The 20,162-nt window shown below is 38.3% G+C and overlaps 1 protein-coding gene across 1 annotated transcript in view; it reads left to right on the forward strand.

Annotated features, from left to right (window-relative positions):
* The window catches only part of Defb109b (defensin beta 109B), a 101,775-nt gene that overhangs the window by 79,077 nt on the left and 2,536 nt on the right, over positions 1-20,162 (forward strand). The window contains exon 3 of the mRNA XM_010622600.1: positions 8,342-8,518. Coding sequence (XP_010620902.1) covers positions 8,461-8,518 — 58 coding nt within the window. The 5' untranslated portion in view covers positions 8,342-8,460. The remainder of the gene's footprint in view (positions 1-8,341; positions 8,519-20,162) is intronic.

Genomic DNA, 20,162 nt, shown 5'->3' on the forward strand with positions numbered 1-20,162 from the left:
ATGTAAAAGGAAGAAACCAAAGTGAGGCGAGAACGGAGGTGGAAATACAGCTTATTTTATCAGATATTTCACGATGAGAGAAAGCAAATGCTCCTTATACAGACCAGAGTTCACAGACAGAGCCTGTGGACCTGCCCCAGCACCAGGCGGAGACCTATGCTGTGTAGACTGGACAGACAGGATTTTCTGACTGCATTATTCCATTCTTGAAGTGGATCTTTTGCACACACATCTCCCCAAGGCTGTACCGGTGTCTGCAACTCCAAGGCTGAGGTGTGACACAGCTTAGCAGCATAGCTAGCTAAGGGAGTGCATCCTACACCTATTGCCCAATCTCAGGCAGCACAGAAATCTCCAGACTGGTGCTTGTACATAAAAATATAGAACCACAGATGCACCTGGCAGACACTGGTAGCCTAGTAGGACAGACTTGTGCTTTTGGCTGCATCGCCACAAGCTGTGACACAGGACTTGGTATGCGCCTGATAATATTGCTGTGAGATTTAGAGAAAAACAAGCTGCCATACTATTTCAGATTTCTATTTCAGCCAGTATCACCAGTGACTGCTTGCAATAATCTTGGTTAACGAGTCCCTCAGAAATAAGCAGCCTTGCTATCAAGAAATCAACCAATAACAAATGCTGGCGGGGTTGTGGGGAGAAAGGAACCCTTCTATATTGTTGGTATGAGTGCAGACTGGTGCAACCACTGTGGAAATCAATATGGAGATACCTCAAAGAACTAATATTAGAGGTCCTATTTAACCCAGCTATTTTCCTGCTGGGAATCTTCCCAAAAGAATTAAAAGAATCAGATCACAGCAATATATGTTCACCCATGTTTATAGTGGCACAGTTTGTAATAGCTAAAACTTGGAAACAGCCAAATTGCCCATCAACGGGAGACTGGATAAAGAAGATGTAGTTTAAAAAAATGGAGTCCTACTGAGCCATAAAGAGTGAGAAGCTAGAGACATTTATACCTAAGTGGATGCACATTGAGGCTAAGTGGATACAAATTGAGGCCATACCCTTAAGTGAAATAAATAGGACACACACACACACACACACAAACACACATGTAAATACCAAATAGTTTCTCTGGTGTGAAAGACTAAAAGTGTAAATAAGGATCAAAGTGTATAACTGATATAGTGAAATAAGAACTTGTCTAAAGGAGCAGGGGAAGTGGAAGGGGTAGGGGAAAGGAAAGAAGGGACAAGAAAAATATGAGAAAAGGAAAAACATGGAAACAAAGTCTTTGTATCAGACCCTCATGTCTAGCAGGTCCCCATTTCCTCATAAATGTAAGGACATTAAAATCATACAAATATATGTTGAAAGGAGCACCAGTGGTAGAGGTGGAGTGCAACTACAGGAAGCATAGTGAAGATCCTCATGATGTGAAAACCAGGAATAGAAATGTGAACATTTCTGAGCTGCCAAGAAAACCGTAACAGTCAAGCATTAGATGAAACTGTATTTTTTTTAACACAAAAAGTGAAGAGACAGAGCAAGATAACTTTCAAGAGAATGTATCAGGCCCTCATGTCTAGCAGGTCCCCATTCCCTCAGGAGTCCCTGGAGAACAATTGGCCGATGCACACCCCACAGATTCGTTATGAGAGAAGGGTCCTGTCCCTCCTCCATGGAGTCAGAAATAGTGAAAGCTGGGGTGCATGCTGAAGGATCATCGATAAGCCTGACTAGGAAGAACCAGAGTACACAGTGTGTATGAAACAAGGAAGATACCCCCACGCCAAGCATTCAGCCCTACAAGGCTGTGTGGGTTCTGCGCCTCCTCATAAGGAAGTGTTCCTGGCCCATTTGAATGTGGTCAAGCCGTGTCAAACACCTGTGCACATGAGATTACCTTTCTCAGTGATATATTCTCTGGGAACAATGGAATCCAACTGGAAAGCTACAATGGGAGCAAATACAGGAATCCCACAAACATTTGGCAATTAAACAACATATATATAACCTACCAATCGAAATTACCATGGAAACTAGAAAGTATTTTAAATTCATTGTAAATGAAAGTAAAGTATATCAAAATTATAGGAAGTAGATAAAGCAGTGCCTAGAGGGATGTTAATGGCTTTGAATGCCTGTATTAGGAAAAATGTCAGCCAATAATTTAATAAAGCTTTCTTATTAAGGCCATAGGGGAAAAATAGCAAACTAAACCTAAAACAAGGGAAGAAAGAAGGAATTTGTAAGGATTGGCGTAGAAATCAATGGAAATGGCAGCAGAAATGAATAAAGACAAAGAAATAAAGGGATAATAAATTCCCTAAAACTAGGAACAAAATAGTGAATAACACTACAACCTCCAAGAAATTAAAATGATTATAATTAAAAAAACCTGACATCTTTATGCGGTCTCCTGTTGATGGGCAATTGGGCTGATTCCAAGTTTTAGCTGTCACAAGTTGTGCTGCTATCAACATGGTGCACATACATCACTGAATTGTGCTGCCATCAACATGGTGCACATACATCACTGTGGTATGATTCTTCTAATTCTTTTAGGAAGAAAACAGAGGAGTAGCTGGGTCAAATGGGACCTCTAGTCCTACTTCTCTGAGGTTTCTCCATCCTGATTTCCATCATGATTGCACCAGTCTGCACTCCCACCAGCAGTGGAGAAGCGTTCCTTCATCCCCACAGCCCCACCAGCATTTGTCATTGGTTGATTTAATAATGGCAACCATTCTTTCTGGGGTGAGGTAGAATCTCAGTGATGTTTTCACTTGCGTTTCTTGAATGACCAGTGCTGTTGAATATTTTTTCATATGTTTATTTGCTATTTCTACTTCTTTGTCTGAGAAATGTCTGTTCATTTCAGATGCCCATGTTTGGACTGGGTCTTTACATTTTGGAGGTCTGATTTTCTTAAGTTCTTTATATATTCTAGATAGTAGACCTTTGTCTGAGGAAAAACTGGTGAAAAGTTTTTTCCCACATTGTGTGTTATCTCTTCACACTGTTGGTTGTTTCTCTTGCTGTGCAGAAGCTTTTTAATGAGAAGAGATCCCACTTGTTGATTGGTTTTGCTAGTTCATGGGCAGCTGAGGTTTTGTTTATAAAATCTTTTCCTACACCAGTGTCTTCAAGGGTTCTGCTTAACCTATTTTCCAGCCAGTTTAGTGTTTCTGTTTTAATATTTAGATCTTTAATCCATTTTGATTTTAGTTTAGTGTATGGTGAGAGATACAGGTCTAGTTTTAATCTTTGGCAAGTTTAAATACTGAATAGTTTCTCTAGTGTGAGAAACTGAAAGTGTAAATAAGGACTAAAAGGTATAATAGATAATGTGAAATAGAAAGAAATGGTGCAAAGGGGAAGGGGAAATGGGAGGGGTAGGGGAAAAGAAAGATGGGAATGGAATTAACATGAGAAAAAGAAACAATGGAAACAAAGTCTTTGTATATAGGGCTTGAAGGGAGGGCAGGGGAATGGGGAAAAAGTAAGAACCAAGATGGATTATGTAAAGGTGCAAGTTTCCAGTGATGAATGTCACTACATTGTATACCTTAAATATTTGTACCATAAAATTAATTCATTAAAAAGTTATTATAGGGCCAGGGATTTGGTTTAGTGGTTTCACTGCCTGCCTCACAAGAGCAAGGGTCTGCATTCATTTCGCACCCCCAAATGATTAGAATGGAATACTATGAACAATTGTCAGCCAACAAATCACATAAGTTACGAGGAATGGATAAATTCTCGGAACACAAATTAACAAAATTAACTAAAAAACACATAAAGAGCCTTGGTAGACCTACAAAAAGAAAGAGGTTCTAAAATGTACCAATCAACTTAATGCCTCCTTAAAAAAAGAAATATTAATGTAAGAATTTTGTCAAACTTTAGACTAATGGCGCTGTCTTCCAAAATGCCAGTCAGGCCTAGACCCTCTGGCTCTTACCGAAAAGGAGTGAAGCCAAACTCTGAACACTACCCTCACTCGAGACACCAGCTGGACATTGCTGGTTCCTTGGGACCTCACTCTTCTCACTGCCTGGTTGCACATAGAGGAATTCCCCTTTCTGATCACTCTCTGAGTTCACAGTTCCCTAAAATGACTCACAAAACCCAGAACATGCTGTCCTTGGGATTATACTTTAAATATTGGAAAAAGACACACACGTGAGCACTCAAGGAGGAGATACATAAGACCGAGTCCGGGAGGTTTTCAAATGGGACACTGCCCTTATCAGCAGAGCTGTGTTACCCTTCCAGCAGGACTGAAGGACATTGCTTCATCTTCTCCCAGCAGGAACCCAGGTCTCTTTGACGTTCAGAGTGTGTGTTGAGGCTAAACCACAAACTGCCCAGGTCAGTAGCTTCCATCACCTTACAGAGGATTGGACGTTTGTCCAAACTGATAGACTCTAGTTCTTCCAGAAGTGGGAACTTAATGGAATTTTCTAAAGTCCTCATCATAGATCACAAAAAAATCTCTCTGTGACAAAGCTCCAGGCAAAGAAAGACCCCTTTTAGGCAGATCATTCCACGATCAATTTCAGAGATCTCTCCTTATAACAGAAGGCAAATTCAGACCTTTTTCTGTGAATAGTTTGACTTTTGATACAGAATTAGCAAATTGAATGCAACCACATATGAATGTGACTATACATCATGACCAGTGATATTAACTCCCACCAATGCTAGATCATTTTCATGTACAAAATAAATCAATGTAATTTATAATATGAATAAAGTACAAAGACCAAATGATCATCTTAGCGAATGACAACATTTTACAGATCATTTTTTCTTTCATGAAAAAAGCTCAAAAACACTTGGAATCAAAAGGAAAATTTCTCAGCTGGGTAAAGACTATAAAATCTCATAAAGAACATCATACTTTACGATAAAATGTAATTGCTTTGTCTCCAAGATCAAGAACAAGACCAGGTTGTTCATTCTCATGGCTATTTCTTTATTTATTTTATTTTTTTTTCCAATAAGTTTATTGGTACATTTTAGATATACAGTACAGTTGCATTCATCATTAGGATCCTGTACCTTTACATGACGTATCTTGGTTCTTATTTTTTCCCCATTCCCCTGCCCTCCCTTCCCCCTCCTCCCATCTATTTATAAAGACTTTGTTTCCATTTTTTCCTTTTCTCATATTTTTTCTTTTCCCTTCTTTCCTTTACCCTACCCCTCCCACTTCCCCTACTCCTTTAGACATTTGCTTCCTATTTCACAGTATCAATTATACATTTTGATCCTTATTTACACTTTGTTTTTCACATCAGAGAAACTCTTCGGTATTTACACATGTGTCTTATTTATTTCACTTGAGCATGGCCTCAGTGTGCATCCACCTAGCTATAAAAGTCTAATTTTTCATTCTTTATGGCTCAGTAGTACTTCATTTAACAAAAAACCCCGCGTCTTTATCCAGTCTCATGACTATTTCTTAAATACTGCATTGAAAGTTTTAGCCAGTAAAATCAGTCAGAAGCGATAAATTAATTGCATTGAGATTGAAAGGAAAGAAATAAAAACTTATTTACAGAAAACATGTTTTTTTTCTTAGTTTTTGTTTTTCTTAGTGTATATCCACAATACATAATGGTCACATTCATTGCAGGGAGTTAGCGAGTGTGTAACACATATCAATGCTTTTTAGATTTCCTTCTGCTTCCCTTCTCTGTCCTGCCATCTCTCCGTCCTCTTCCCATTTGGAAATGATTTATCTCCCTGTTTCCTATCATCTGTCTTTCATTTTGCTCTTAATTTATTGTACTTTGGGTTTCTCATATAAGAGAAATCACGTAAGCTCTTTAAGCTTGTGTGTCTGGAAAACTAAAAGTGAAAATTCCATTCAGCTACTCCACTTTTAGGTGTCTTCCCCACAGCATTATGTTATTACATTATTATATTATCATATCACACATTACACATTACATACTACACATACATGTTACATATTATTGTCATATTGCAATAATGCACAAATACCCATGTTTATAGCAGCATAACTCATAAAAGCCTGTATGATTATCACTAGGTGAATAGTTAAAGAAAATGTGATATTTATATACGATAGGGTACAACTCTGCCATAAAGAAGAATAAATTTGAGTCATTGGTAGGAAAATGATGCTCCTTGAGACCATAGTATTACTTGAACATGTGATCTTATATGTAGAAAATTCTTAACACATCTATAAATAACTACTACAGCTAATAAGTACAGTAAATGTACAAATCTCATGACCAATAATGAAATTTAAAATATATTTCTCTATTGAGCTCTAAATGATGCAAAGATGAAATGAGAAAAGACATTTTACAATAAAAATAAAGTAATTAGGAATAAATTTAGTAAAAAAAATGAAAGCCACAAAACACTGTGGAGGGAATTCAACGATGATCTAAATAATTACAGAAACATCCCAAATTTAAAGTAGAACTCATCATTTAGGTGTTAGTTCTCTCTCAAAATAAACTTTACATTCAATCCCTAGTAAAATTACCATAATTTTTTGGTAAAAATTGGTAAAGAAATTCTAAACTCTGTATAGAATTGAAAAATACCAACAACAGCCAAAAGATTTCTAAAAATATTCCCTATTCAATTACAAGTTTATCTTACAGCTGCAGTTATCCAGTGAACTGTAAGCATCAGGAAATATGCAGATCACTGCAACAGAAACAACTCAAAATAATTCAAATCAATTCTTTTATGTAATAGACTGCATTTTTGGAGCAGTTTAAGGTTTACAGAAAGATTGAGCAGTAGTATAGATTTTGCCTATGCTCCCTGGTAACCCAAAGTTCCCCCAATTATTAACACTTTGCATTAGTGGGGTTCATTCGTTGCCACTGACAGCCAACATCGATACCTCATTATTAACTAAAGTCTACACACTTTGTGTTGTACACTCCATGACTATCAGAGAGTTTCACTGCACTAAGATTCTTCCATGATCTACCTATTCTTATCTCTCTTTCTCTCTCACGTTAATTCTGGCAACCTCCAATTTTCTCACTCTTGCTGTAGTTTTGACTTTTATGTCAAATAGTTGAAATTGCAGTAAAAGACCTTTGCAGGTTGGCTTCTGACACTAAGCAGTATAAACTTAATGCAGTATCTTTCAGTGCCTTGGCAGTTCACTTCTTTTTGTCTCAGAATAATATTCCAGTGTATAAATGTAAAATCATTTATCTGTTCAGCTACTGAAGGATACCTTGTTTGCTCCCATGTTTTAGCAATCATGAATAAGACTGCTCTAAACTATCATTCAAGGGCAGGTTTTATGTGGATATAAATTTTCAACTCACTTAGATATATTCCAAAGAGTATGGTCACTAAATTGTAGAGCAAGGACACACTTTGGCAAACATTCTGACACAGGGACCAACTTATGTCTTGTATTGTAGAACAGTGAATGAATGTTTTTGTTGCTCTGTAGTCTCTCCACCAGTGCGGTTGGTGTTCTAGGTTTCAGTCATTCTAGTGGATATGTGATAGTATTTGGATTTAACGTGTGATTCCCAACTAAATGTGATATTATTTATTGTATCCTATGTTTATTTTCCAGTTGTTTCGGCAAGGTGTATCTCTTCAGAGTTTTGGTCCAACTTTAATTGGTTTGCTTATTTTCCTATTGACTTTTAAATGTTCCTTTATAATCTTTTTTTTTGGATACTAGGTTTCATATGGTATATGTTTTTGCAATAATTTTCTTTCAGTCAGTCTCCCAAAAGTGTCCTTCAAATATGCAAACTTTCTAATTTTAATGAAATTGGAGTTATCAATTATTTCATTCATAGCTCTTGCTTTTGGAATTGTATGTAAAACATTACTGTCATATCCAGGCCACGTACTTCCTCCGATGATATTTTCTATAAACTTTATTAGTTTGTGTTTTATATTGAAGTTTCTGGTCAATTTTGACTTAATTTTTGTGCAAGATTTATGGTCTGTCTCTAGGTGTGCTTTTCTGTACGTCGATGTCCATTTGTTAGAGCATCATCTGTTTTAAAGTTTATCTCTTCTTTACCAAATTGTCTTTACTACTTGGTTAAATTCAACTGACTATATTTTTCTAGACCTATTTGTGGGCTTTTTATTTTCTTCCATGGATCCATTTGTCTGTTATTTTGCTAACACCAAATGCCTTGATTATGGTGGGCTGGCAGGAAGCACTAAAGCCGGACAGTGTCTGTCCTTTGACTTTGATCCTTCCCTTCAATCTGTTTTGGTTATCTTTGGTCTTCTGCTTTCTCATCCATTGAGTTATTGCCACATTCATGTACTCTTGTGTCTCTGGATATTCATGTGGGAGACAATCTTACTCTCTTTTTGTTAGGCTCTGCTAACCAAGAACAAACCGCAAGCCCAAGTGCATTATAAGAAGGCCCAGACCTGCCCTGCTCAGATGCTCCAGGTCCGACGAATCTGCTGCCTCTTTTCTCTGGCCCTTCAGCGATGCGACTGCATCTGTTGCTCTACATTCTTTTCTTCTTTGTGACACTCCTGCTTCCGGGTAAGTTGGTGCATGATAAGCATCTACAGTTTGGTAAGTTAGACAAAATTTTCTACTCAATTTTACATATTTAGGAATCTAATAACTGCTTACCTAGGATTGTGACAGGGTAAAAAGGAAACATTTCCAAAAATATTACATGGCCATTAACCAAGCTGCCAAAAGAGGGCAGAATCTGCTTTACTCTTTTTAACTTGGAGTCCTGGCGGAAGCATGGAATCTTTCTGTGAGTGGTTTTATCCAACAAGGAGAGTTTACAGAAATGTCTGTGATTGTGTCCACTTGCTAATGCAGAAAAGAACAGAGTCCAATCCAAAGGAGCCGGTAGTGATAGATATGTGTGAGTCATAAAGATCTGACAGTTTTATGCGAAAAAACAAACATGTAAAAGGACAATTCCAAAATAGGTGAACTGTCACATACTATCTGTTTGGCAACATGGAGTTAGACAGGAAGGATCTTGTGCTTTCTGTGGGATAAGCCTGAATATTAACAAAAGAATTTACAAAGTCTATGATTGTACTTGGTTACATATGACAAATGGTTTGCAAAGTGCACCTGTGGATTAGTGTTGAAGAAACTTCAACAAATCAATGATGAGTAAAGGCACCACAAGGCAATGACCCGGTGTATGACAGGTTCAATGCACAGTAATGGCTTAATCTGAGTTCATTTGGTTGTCCCCTTTATGGCTGCTGTCATACTCAGCTTAATTAATATTCCATTTTTGCTTATCTGCTGTTTCTCAGTGTTTTTTATGAGCTGGTGTTTGTCTTTAAAGACTCCATTTAAATTAACTTGCTTTTTTATATTATCTGATAAAATTACCTATTTCTTAGTTTGATTAACTCATAGTTTTACATGATTTATGTTTAAGAATCTTTTTTTGGTGGGGGGACTGGGGATTGAACTCGGGCCCTTGTGCTTGCGAGGCAGGCGCCGGAACCACTGACCTAAATCCCCGGCAAGAATCCTTTAAAATATTGGTCTTCTTGTTCTTTTCTCCCACAGTCTGAATTAGAGAAATGTTAGTTCTCACGTCCCAATGCCACCTTCTGCGACAGATGTTTGTATGTATTTTTTCATTTACTGATTCTCCTGTCATCTATGACAATTTGTACTTTCAACATTTCACTTTTTTCTTTGAAAATCTATTCACTTCTAAAAGTGCACATTCTTCAAACCTGCTAGTTCAATCTATCATTTATATTGGTTTTCGTTCTTTGTGTTGTTTGTAGCAACAGATTTTATTTCATTAAACAGCTGCTGCACTTTGGCAGTCCCTTGCAGATGCAAGCATGTTGTTTACTTCCTTGGCTTTTCCTCAAGCTGCTTGCTTACTTGAGAAGCATAGATTGTGGTCTCTTACCTTATCCGTAATCTACCACTGTCCTAGGCTCTGAAATGACATGTGTGGCATTCATCCAAAGGCACCTCCATGAAATCATCGCCATGATTCATCTCAGGCTTTGCAAACTGGCCTTGCTGCAGGCCCAAGGTCAACGTTCCCGTCAGCACTGTGGTGATAGAACTGACCTTCTGGGTGATCCTGCACCTCCACAGCTGATCAGTGCAGTCTCAGTGCTCAGCTTTAGTTCATAGACTATTTATGTGTCTGAAAGAGAGAGATTCTAGGAAATTATGCCCCCATTTTTAAGAATAGCATTATTTCAAAGACAATCACTAGGATCTATTTGTTGTATAGCAGCAATCACTTGAGAGTATCTAACAGGCTGTTAGGGTCACAAGCGTACAGTCTTTACCTCAATCCAAAGGACCTATTTTCTGCTTCTCAGTTACACTCTTTTTTTTTTTTTTGTGGTACCAGGGATCGAACTCGGGTCCTTGCACTTGTAAGGCAGGTGGCGGAACCACTGCGTAAATCCCCAGCCCTTTGCTCCTCAGTTATATCTTAGCCTCCTCCTATTTTGTGGTTCCCCTCCCCCGCCCCTTCCCCCTTTCCCTCTCCCTTCTCCTCCTCCTTCTTCTTTCTTCAAGACAGTCCTGCTATATAGTTCGGGCTGGCCTTGAACTCACTATGTAGCCCACTGTGCCCTTGAATTCATGGGAATCCTCCTGTCTCAGCCTCCTGGGTGCTGGGATTACAGGTGTCCACCACCATGGCCAGCTATATCTCAGGTTTTAATCCCTTCATAGAAATCTGATTTTGAGCACTCCTACAGACTCCTGAAAATGCTACATGTAACAACCCAGTAGTGTTTAGGGAAGCACAGAAAGAGAAGAAAACTGTGGGTTATGGCCAAGACTGACTTTTCTTTTTATTACCAATACCATTGTCCCAAAATCTCAGAACTAAATTAATATAGAAATGATAGTGGGCATTCTTTTTATTTTGATGTTAATGGAATTAAGGTTCATGTTTTACCATGAAATTGCTATATAATTTACTGGCAGAAAAGTTGTTTTTTTTACTTTGTTAAGTCAGTTGTCTCCTTTCAAATATCTAAATAATGCGATGAGCTTGGCGTGTTAGAAATACCCTTCAGATTTAGCAAATAGGAATATCATTGCCAAGATTTATGGTGCCCACCATTCTTCACAAAGAATGGGTTGGATAGGCAGATGCATTGAGAGTTATGTGATGATACTAAGCAATTATCTCTTGCTAGGGTCCATATATTATTAAATAGACCTTAAATTACTTCATGATGATAAATTCTCAAAACTAAGGAAAGGTTCAAAGAAGAGATGGAAGAAAAATAAAACTATTAGTTATCCTTTTTCTTCTGGCTTTCAGTTGTTTTTCCCATCAATCGCTTTATTCTGAGGATATTAGCCTCAAATCATCAGATTTACCATTAGAATATTTTTTCTTGTATTAATTTTAAAATAGTATAGATAATCTGGTGGATGTAATGAGATAAAATGACAAATTTTACATGCTAATACTGTTCACCCTTTTATATGCAAATTTAAATAATCTCTCTAAATGTCAAGAGATGTATTTTTCTTCTAATTAATAAATTCTGTGACTAAGATACACTTAATCATTGACATTGATAGGTCAGAATTAAATGTGGAGAGAAAAGGCCAATTCTGTTTTTTTTCTGCATTGATCAACACATGAAGAAATTGTCATGTTGAAATATTACTTTGGAGGAGTGATGTTATAACAATAGCAATCTAGAAGCTACCTCCCTTTCTGACTCCTCACATATACAGAATATATGTAGTGATCCATGAGCAAAACGCTCCTAGTAGGCTTAAAGCCATTTAAGAATCTCCAGCAACTCAATGGAGGAAATCCATGGAGCCCAGCACAGAGCAAGGATTGTTGGCAAGATCAGCAAACTGGAGACTGTAAATTGTAGCTTTGCCACTCCAGTATTGGAGATTTCACCTCTCCTACTTCTGGACATGCCCTTATCTCACAAATGGCATTCCTCTGAGAACACCCACACCAGAAACTACCTGTTTATGCATGTCCCCTAATCACAACTCAGATGATGGAGCCATTGTTATATCGATCTAGGTCACAAACCATGCCTCTGAGCTGAGGTCCTCTGTGCATGCCTGTGCTACATTCACAGCTCAGATGCCATAGGGAACTGACTTTTGCATCACATAGAGAAGCCACTATGACTGTGCCTGCTGTAAGACATACTTCTGGCACCAGGGCTCCTCTGCACATCTTTATGGTGAGCTAACACCACCCTGGCATTTGGAACTCTGTTCCTGCTATGCATAACTGTGCTACAGATATCAATCTCTGTCACGTGGAATTCTGTGCTTCATCCAACCCTGCAGATACTGTAACTTCATTCATGTTCCTGCTCTTGACTTCAGCTTCCCACCTCTGCAAAAGCAGCTTTAGTACACAAACCATTACCAACATGGCAGCAGGGAGTGTGTGCCCCGAATGTGCATGCTATTACCAGTCCAGAACCCCAGTGCTGTGGTCAACACACAATCAGATGCTACAAGCTTGGGCTTTGTGTCCACTTTACTGAAGCCACTGATAAGATACCAGGGCCACTGCCAATGCAAAGTAAGCAGGCAACCCAGTGAGAGAGAGATTTCCTGGGCAGATCTGTCTGCTGTGTTGGAGCAGGAGTAGTTGAGAGGATCCTAACAGCCATTGGTGCCTTCAGGACATCTTCGGCATTGGCTGGCTTGGGTATCTGCAGTATTCCACTCCACGGAGATGGACTGCCCTAGGCAGTGAAGTCTGAAGAAGGTTACCACTCCACCAAAAGGGCAGACTTCCATGTAAGACAACAAAACATAAAAATAAAACAATGGTCCTCACTTCAGCAGCACATATACTAAAAAGAAGGAAAGAAAAAAGAGCCGCACAAGTGCGCAACCTTCATCCAGAGTTATGCCATACCATCCACAAGTGTGCGCACATCCCAGGGAACAACTGTGCGGACCAGAGTAGTGTGGCTGAGGTCAGGTCCCAGCCAGGGCCCCACGCTGACCCGAGGTGAGGGCACATGTCCCTGTGGCTGGAAAAGAGCTGCACACGTGCACAATCTTCATCCAGAGTTCCACCATACCATCCATAAGTGCACACACATCCTGGGGAGCAGCTGTGTGGACCAGAGTGGAATGGCGGCAGGCAGATCCCAGCTAGGGCCCCACCTTGCCCAACCCCAGAGGTGTGGGCACACATGCCCAAGACACAGCTCATCTAGAAAAGAGTGGCACAGGTGTGCAAGCTTTATCCAGAGTCCTGGCATATCATCGGCCACAGGCAACACTCAGACGCACAGGCAACAGCCATAGTCTTGCCCCAATATCACTGATAAGTGCCTGAAGACCCTAGCCAGAAGCCTACACAGACAACAGGAACTGGGATACACAGCCCCCAGCCAAAGGTTCCCCCCACAGACAATGGCTTCATAAAGGCCCCAGAGAGGCACAACTAGATACCTTCCCAAGTGTACCCAGGCCCTAGCCAGAAGCCTGCTCAGACATTAGGGCAGCTCAGGGATATTTAAGGCCACCACTCTAAACCCAGGAATTGGTGTACTGGGGAGCAGCAGAGTAAAGCCTGCTCAGTGAACTGTTGAGAATTGAAGACTACTGGGTAATAAAAAGTTCCCTCAACAAAGGCACAGCAGGCTGCATCTGTTGAAATGAGAAGACACAGAAATAAGTCTCAACACCAGACTTCCAGATCACCTAAGGCCTCTCCAAGGGAAATGAGATGGAACAATCTGATACTCAATCACCTGGACTCCCTCAACTGACAAAGAAAGAGGACCTGGAAAAAATGAAATCAGAAATAATTTCTGAGATAACAGCAGAGAGTGTGCCCATAGTAAAAGACATGAATGAATCTAGAGCAGACACAGATAAAAAAAATAAAGGAGATGAGAAACATGATGGAATCCCAACATAGGAAACAAATGGAATCCATAAAACAGATGCAAACAGATTTTCAAGGGATTAAAAACTCCATTAAAAGTTTATGCAGCAGAACAAGCCAATGGAAGGACAGGATTTCAGATATAGAAGATAGGATTGCAATGAGTGACCAGGAAAAGAAAAGTCTCTTAAAAATAGTAAGAGACCTGGGCTGGAAATTTAGCTCAGTGGTTCTGCTGCCTGTCTTGCAAGAGGAAGGCCCTGAGTTCAATCCTCAGTACCAAAAAATAAAAATAAAATAAATAAAAAATAAAAAGTAAGGGATCACAAGAAATCAATCCAGCAGCTGCTATATGACTCAAAGAAGAATAATATGAGACTGATTAGAGTCAATGAAGAAACAGGAGACAGTGTGAATGACATAAAAAAAAAAACTTCACAGAAGTAATGGCAGAAAACTTCCCAAATAGGGGAAAAGAACTGGACATACAGATAAGTGAGGCTTATAGGACTCCAACTAGCCATGACAAAAAAGTCTACATATAGGCATATAATAGTTAATATTCCAGTAGCCCAACAGAAGGACAAAATTTTACAAGCAGTAGAGGAAAGAAACAAATCACATATATAGGACCCCATCAGAATCACAGCGGGCTTCTCAACACAAATCCACAAGGAAGAAGAGCATGGAGTAAGGCATTTCAAGCCCTAAAGGAAAACAACCTCCAAGCCAGATTGATGTACCTTGCAAAACTATCTTTCAAAATTGATGGAGAAATAAGATACTTTTATGACAAAGAGCATCTTAGAACTACGTGAATACTAAACCAGCACTCCAATAAACTTTAAATGATATCCTAGGAAAAGACAAGAAAGATCACAACCCAGGCAGCCCAGCAGAATGAATCCATCGGGCATGACAAGAAATTAAATGCAAAAGGGGAGAATACAGCAAAAAGAAAAGGTTATGACAAGGATAACTCAATACATATCAGTTATAAGCATCAATGGTCTCAATTCATCAATCAAAAGAAACAGACTAGCAGAATAGGTCAAGAAGCAAGGTCCAACAATATGCCTCATACAAGAAGTGCACTTAATTAAAAAAGAAACTCATAGACTGAAAGTTAAAGGGTGGAAAACAATACTCCGTGTGACAGGAAACCCCCCAAAGCAGGAGTAGCTAGCTTCTTTGCAGAGCAAATGGATTTCAAACCACACTGATTAAGAGAGACAAAGAAGGACACTACATCCTTGTAAAGGGAATAACCCAAGAGGAAGAGTTGACAATCGTAAATATATATGGACCAAATACTAGTGCACCCAACTACATAAAACAAATAGTAACAGACATGAAAAATTTTATAAGCACTAAAACAGTAGTAGTGAGAGACCTCACTACCCCACTATCAAAAATAGATAGATAGGGCCAGGGATTTAGCTCAGTGGTTCTGGTGACTGCCTTGCAAGCACAAGGACCTGAGTTCAATCCCCAGTACCAAAAAAAAAAAAAAAAAAAAAAAAAAAAAAAAAAACAACAAAAAAAAAAAAAAAAAAAAAAAAAAAAAAAAGTAGATCAACCAGACAAAAAATAAGCAATGAAATAGTAGAACTCATACTCTAAAACAAATGAACGTAACAGATATTTACAGAGTGTTCCACCCCACAAAAACAGAATACATATTCTTTTCAGATGCACATGGATTGTTCTCCAAAATAGATCACATACCCACTCATAGAACATGTTTAAGTGCAAAGAAATTGAAATTATCGCCTGTGTATTGTCAGACCATATTGGGATGAAATTGGAGCTCAATACCAAAAGAAACTGCAAGAATTTCAAAACACATGGAAATTGAACAACACACTTCTGAATAACCAATGGATCACAGAGGAAATTAAAGAAGAAATCAGAGAGTTCCTACAATTGAATGACAATGACAATACAACATACAAGAATCTATGTGATACAATGCAAGCAGTCTTATGAGGGAAATTCATAGCAGTGAGCACTCACATTAGGAAAACAGACAGACCTCAATTACACAACCTGATGCTGAACCTCAAGCTTCTAGAAAAAAAAAAAGAGCAGGACAAACCCAAAGTTCATATAAGGGAGGAAATTATAAAGATCATGGCAGAAATTAAAGCAATGGAAACTAAGAGAACAATACAAAAAATCAATGAAGCCAAGAGTTGGTTCTTCAAAAGAATAAAATTGACAAACCCTTAGCCAACCTTATAAAAAAAAGGGAAAGAAAAGGCCCACATCCATGCAATTAGGAATGAAAGGGGTGAAATTACAACAGACCCAGCAGAAATCTAGAGGATCATCAATACCTACTTTGAGAACCTGTATGCCAATAAGATGGAAAATACAGAAGAAATGGACAGAGTCCTAGATACATATGAATTACCAAAATTGAATGAAGATGACTTAAAAGTTCTAAATGACTCAATATCAACCAATGAAATTGAAAATGTAATTAAAAACTACCAACTAAGAATGGCCCAGGTCCTGATGACTTCACCACTGAATTCTACAAGACAGTACTGTCACTATAGTTGAAACTCTTCAGTGAAATTGAAGGGGAAGCAATACTCCCAAATTCATTCTTGGAAGCAAGTATCATCTTGATCCCCAAAGCATAGAAAGACCCAATGGAAAAAGAGAACTATAAGCTAATCTCAATAATGAACATAGATAAAAAATCCTTATTAATATTGAATACTGGAAAATAGACTGCAGAAGATCATCAAGAAGATCATACACCCTGACCAAGTGGGATTCATCTCAGGGATGACAGGGTTCAACATATGCAAATCAATAAATGTCATACACTATATTAATAGAGCCCAGGACAAAAACCATATATGAAGACCTCAATACATTCAGAGAAACATTTGACAAAACCCAACACACTTCTATGATGAAACCCCCTCCAAAAACAACAACAACAAAAAACTGGAATAGATGATCTGTACCTCAATCTGATAAAAGCCATCTATGAGAAACCAACTGCCAATATCATACTAAATGGTCAAAAACTGAAATCCACACTAAAATCAGAAATAAGAAAAGGGTGTCCACGATCACCATTCCTGTTCATAATAGTTTTGGAAATATTAGCCACAGAAATTAGAAAAGAGAAATCAAGAAAAGGAATAAAGATAGGAAATGAAGTCAAATTGTCATTATTTGCAGATGACATGATACTCTATTTAGAAGACCCTAAGAACTCCACCAAAAGCCTTCTAGACTTAATAACCAAATTCAGCAAAGTAGCTGGATACAAGGTCAACACACAAAAATCAATAGCCTCTTTAATAAATGTACTGGAAAAACTGTGTTTCAACATGCCAAAGATTAAAACTCTAACCATGCAGTAAACTAAAATAAAAATGGATTAAAGATCTAAATATTAAAACAGAGGGTCAGGGGTATTTAGCTCAGTAGTTCCGCCACCTGCCTTGCAAGGGCAAGGTCCCAAGTTTGATACCCGGTACAAAAAACAAAACAAAACAAAACAAAACAAAACAAAACAAAAAAACAAAATTAAAACAGAAACATTAATCTGGCTGGAAAAGAGAAAATAGTTTAGGTAGAACTCTTGAAGACATTGGTGTAGGAAAAGATTTTATGAATAAAACCTCAGTTACCCATGAACTAGCACAAAAAACAAGCAGGGTCTCTTATTAAAAAGCTTTTGCACAGCAAGAGAAACAATCAATAGTACGAAGAGACAACACACAATACGGGAAAAAGTTTTCACCAGCTCTTCCTCAGACAAAGGTCTACTATCTAGAAAACATAAAGAACTGAAGAAAATCAGACCTCCAAAATTTATAGACCCGATTAAAAAATGGGCATCTGAAATAAACAGACATTTCTCAGACAAAGAAGTAGAAATAGCAAATAAACATATGGAAAAATGTTCAACTTCACTGGTCATTCAAGAAATGCAAATGAAAATGACAGTGAGATTCTACCTCACCCCAGAAAGAATGGCTGCTATCTTGAAATCAACCAATGACAAATGCTGGTAAGGCTATGGGGAAAAAGGAATCCTTCTCCACTGCTGGTGGGAGTGCAGACTGGTGCAACCACTGTGGAAATCAGTATGGAGATACCTCAAAGGACTAGGATTAGAGGTCCCATTTCACCCAGCTATCCCCCAGCTGGGTATCTTTCCTAAAGAATTAAAAGAATCATAATACAGTGATATATGTGCACCCATGTTCATAGCAGCACAATTCATGATAGCTAAAACTTGGAAGCAGCCCAATTGCCCATCAACAGGAGGCTAGACAAAGAAAATGTTTTTTTAAAAAATAAAGTGGAGTATTACTCAGCCATAAATAATGAGAAAATAGAGACATTCGTGCTAAATGGATGCACATTTGTGCTAAATGGATGCGATACTCAAGTGAATGAAATAAATAAGATGCATATGTGTAAATAAAGAATAGTTTCTCTAGTGTGAGAAACTGAAAGTGTAAATAAGAAGTAAAAGGTATGATAGATAATGTGAAATAGGAAGAAAAGGTGCAAAGGCGAAGGGGAAATGGAAGGGGTAGGGGAAAAGAAAGATGGGAATGGAATTAACATGAGAAAAAGAAACAATGGAAACAAAGTCTTTGTAGATAGGGAGGGGTGGAGGGGTTGAAGGGAGGGCAGGGGGATGGGGAAAAATAAGAACCAAGATGGATTATGTGAAGGTGCAAGTTTCCAATGACGAATGTCGTTCTATCGTATACCTTGAATGTACCAAAAAATAAATTACAAAAAAATGATGGAAATATAATTTTTAAAAAGCAAATAATTTTCCATTATCTGACTCCAAATGTATAGACTATATGATTAAGAATCCAAAGTAATAGCTGTAAGGTCAGAAAATATCAAGAAAATACAGAAGAACAATTTAACAAAATCAGAAAATAGTGAGCAAAATGTGACATTTAACAAAAAATGAAATCACAAAAAATTCTGGATATGAATACATTGGGTGAAACGAACAATAACAAGGAGCTTTCTTCATTAATTAGCAGAAGAAAGAGTGTTTGAACACAAAGAGGTCATCCAGAAACAAAGTCAATAATGAAATATAAAGGTTGAGCTACACCTTCAATCAAATGTGCTTTACAGACGTCTAGAGAAGATTCCACCCAACAGCAGCACAATACTCATTATGCTCAAGTGCATATGGTTTTCCATAAGAGAGCCTACAGAACACAATAAAACAATTCTTAAAAATGTAACATTGAAATCTTGAAGTAATATTTTCAGCCACAATGGTATAAATAGTAATCATTGATAAAGTATTGAAAACTCATGTATGCATGGTAATTACACACCATGTTCTTGAAGAACCATGGGCCAACAATGAAAAATAAAAATGTCTACAGAAAAGCCAAACTGGAAATGCAACATTCCAGATTTTATGAGATGCAACAAAAACAGTTTTTAGGGAAAAATTCACAGCAATAAATACCTGTATCAGTAAGTGCTCCTGACCACCAACATGGCCATGAGGACTTCCAGAAAAGGGTGGTTTGAGTGTATTTGGCTCAAGGGACACATGGTGGACTATCAGGAGGTATCATGGTCATTTGAGAAACTGTTAAAGCTGACTCAAAGAAAGAAAATAGCCGGCCTCTCTGGAAGCTAAATGGCTGAAGTATAAAAAATTAGAGGTTAGGGTGGGGTGGGCAAATTTTAAAAGGACTCTCTACTAACCTGTTGGGCTGATACTAAAATTATAGCTCTAACTTAAAGATTTGATGCCTGCGAAGTTCTGTCTTGTAATAGTTTAAATAGTCAGAGACAACTCTCACAGGTGGAAAATTCCCAAACCCAGCTCTCTACCCTTCCTTGTGACAACTAGGAAACACCAAATGTGATACCCTCAAAAGGTGGACTATATACATCCAAAGGCTCCCCTCCAAATAACTGCCAGGACCTAGAATACTCATAGCTATCAACAACCCAGCCATTCTAGACAAAGACAAAATGGCACCTGGAGAATGCAGGTTAGGAACAAAAATCACAGGCGGGCTTGCCCTTAGGGTTAAATGTAACTCACCTCAGTCAACATCTACTCCAGCCTTAGATCCTAACTCATGAAAAAATGATGCTACAAAGACAAAAAGTTACAATAAAGAACCTAAGACAAGCTTTAGAGATGGAGGCAGGATGTAGGGTGATGGATGCCTGGGTTGAATGTGTAAAAGTTTCAGGGCAGGCTCTTCACAACAGTGAGTGCTGTGCCACAGGCACAGAAGGCGCCTTTCCTTGCAGGATGGGACACTG

The sequence above is a fragment of the Fukomys damarensis genome, unplaced genomic scaffold, assembly GCF_012274545.1.
Source record: "Fukomys damarensis isolate Sample0158 unplaced genomic scaffold, DMR_v1.0_HiC HiC_scaffold_18, whole genome shotgun sequence".
Lineage (NCBI taxonomy): Eukaryota > Metazoa > Chordata > Mammalia > Rodentia > Bathyergidae > Fukomys > Fukomys damarensis.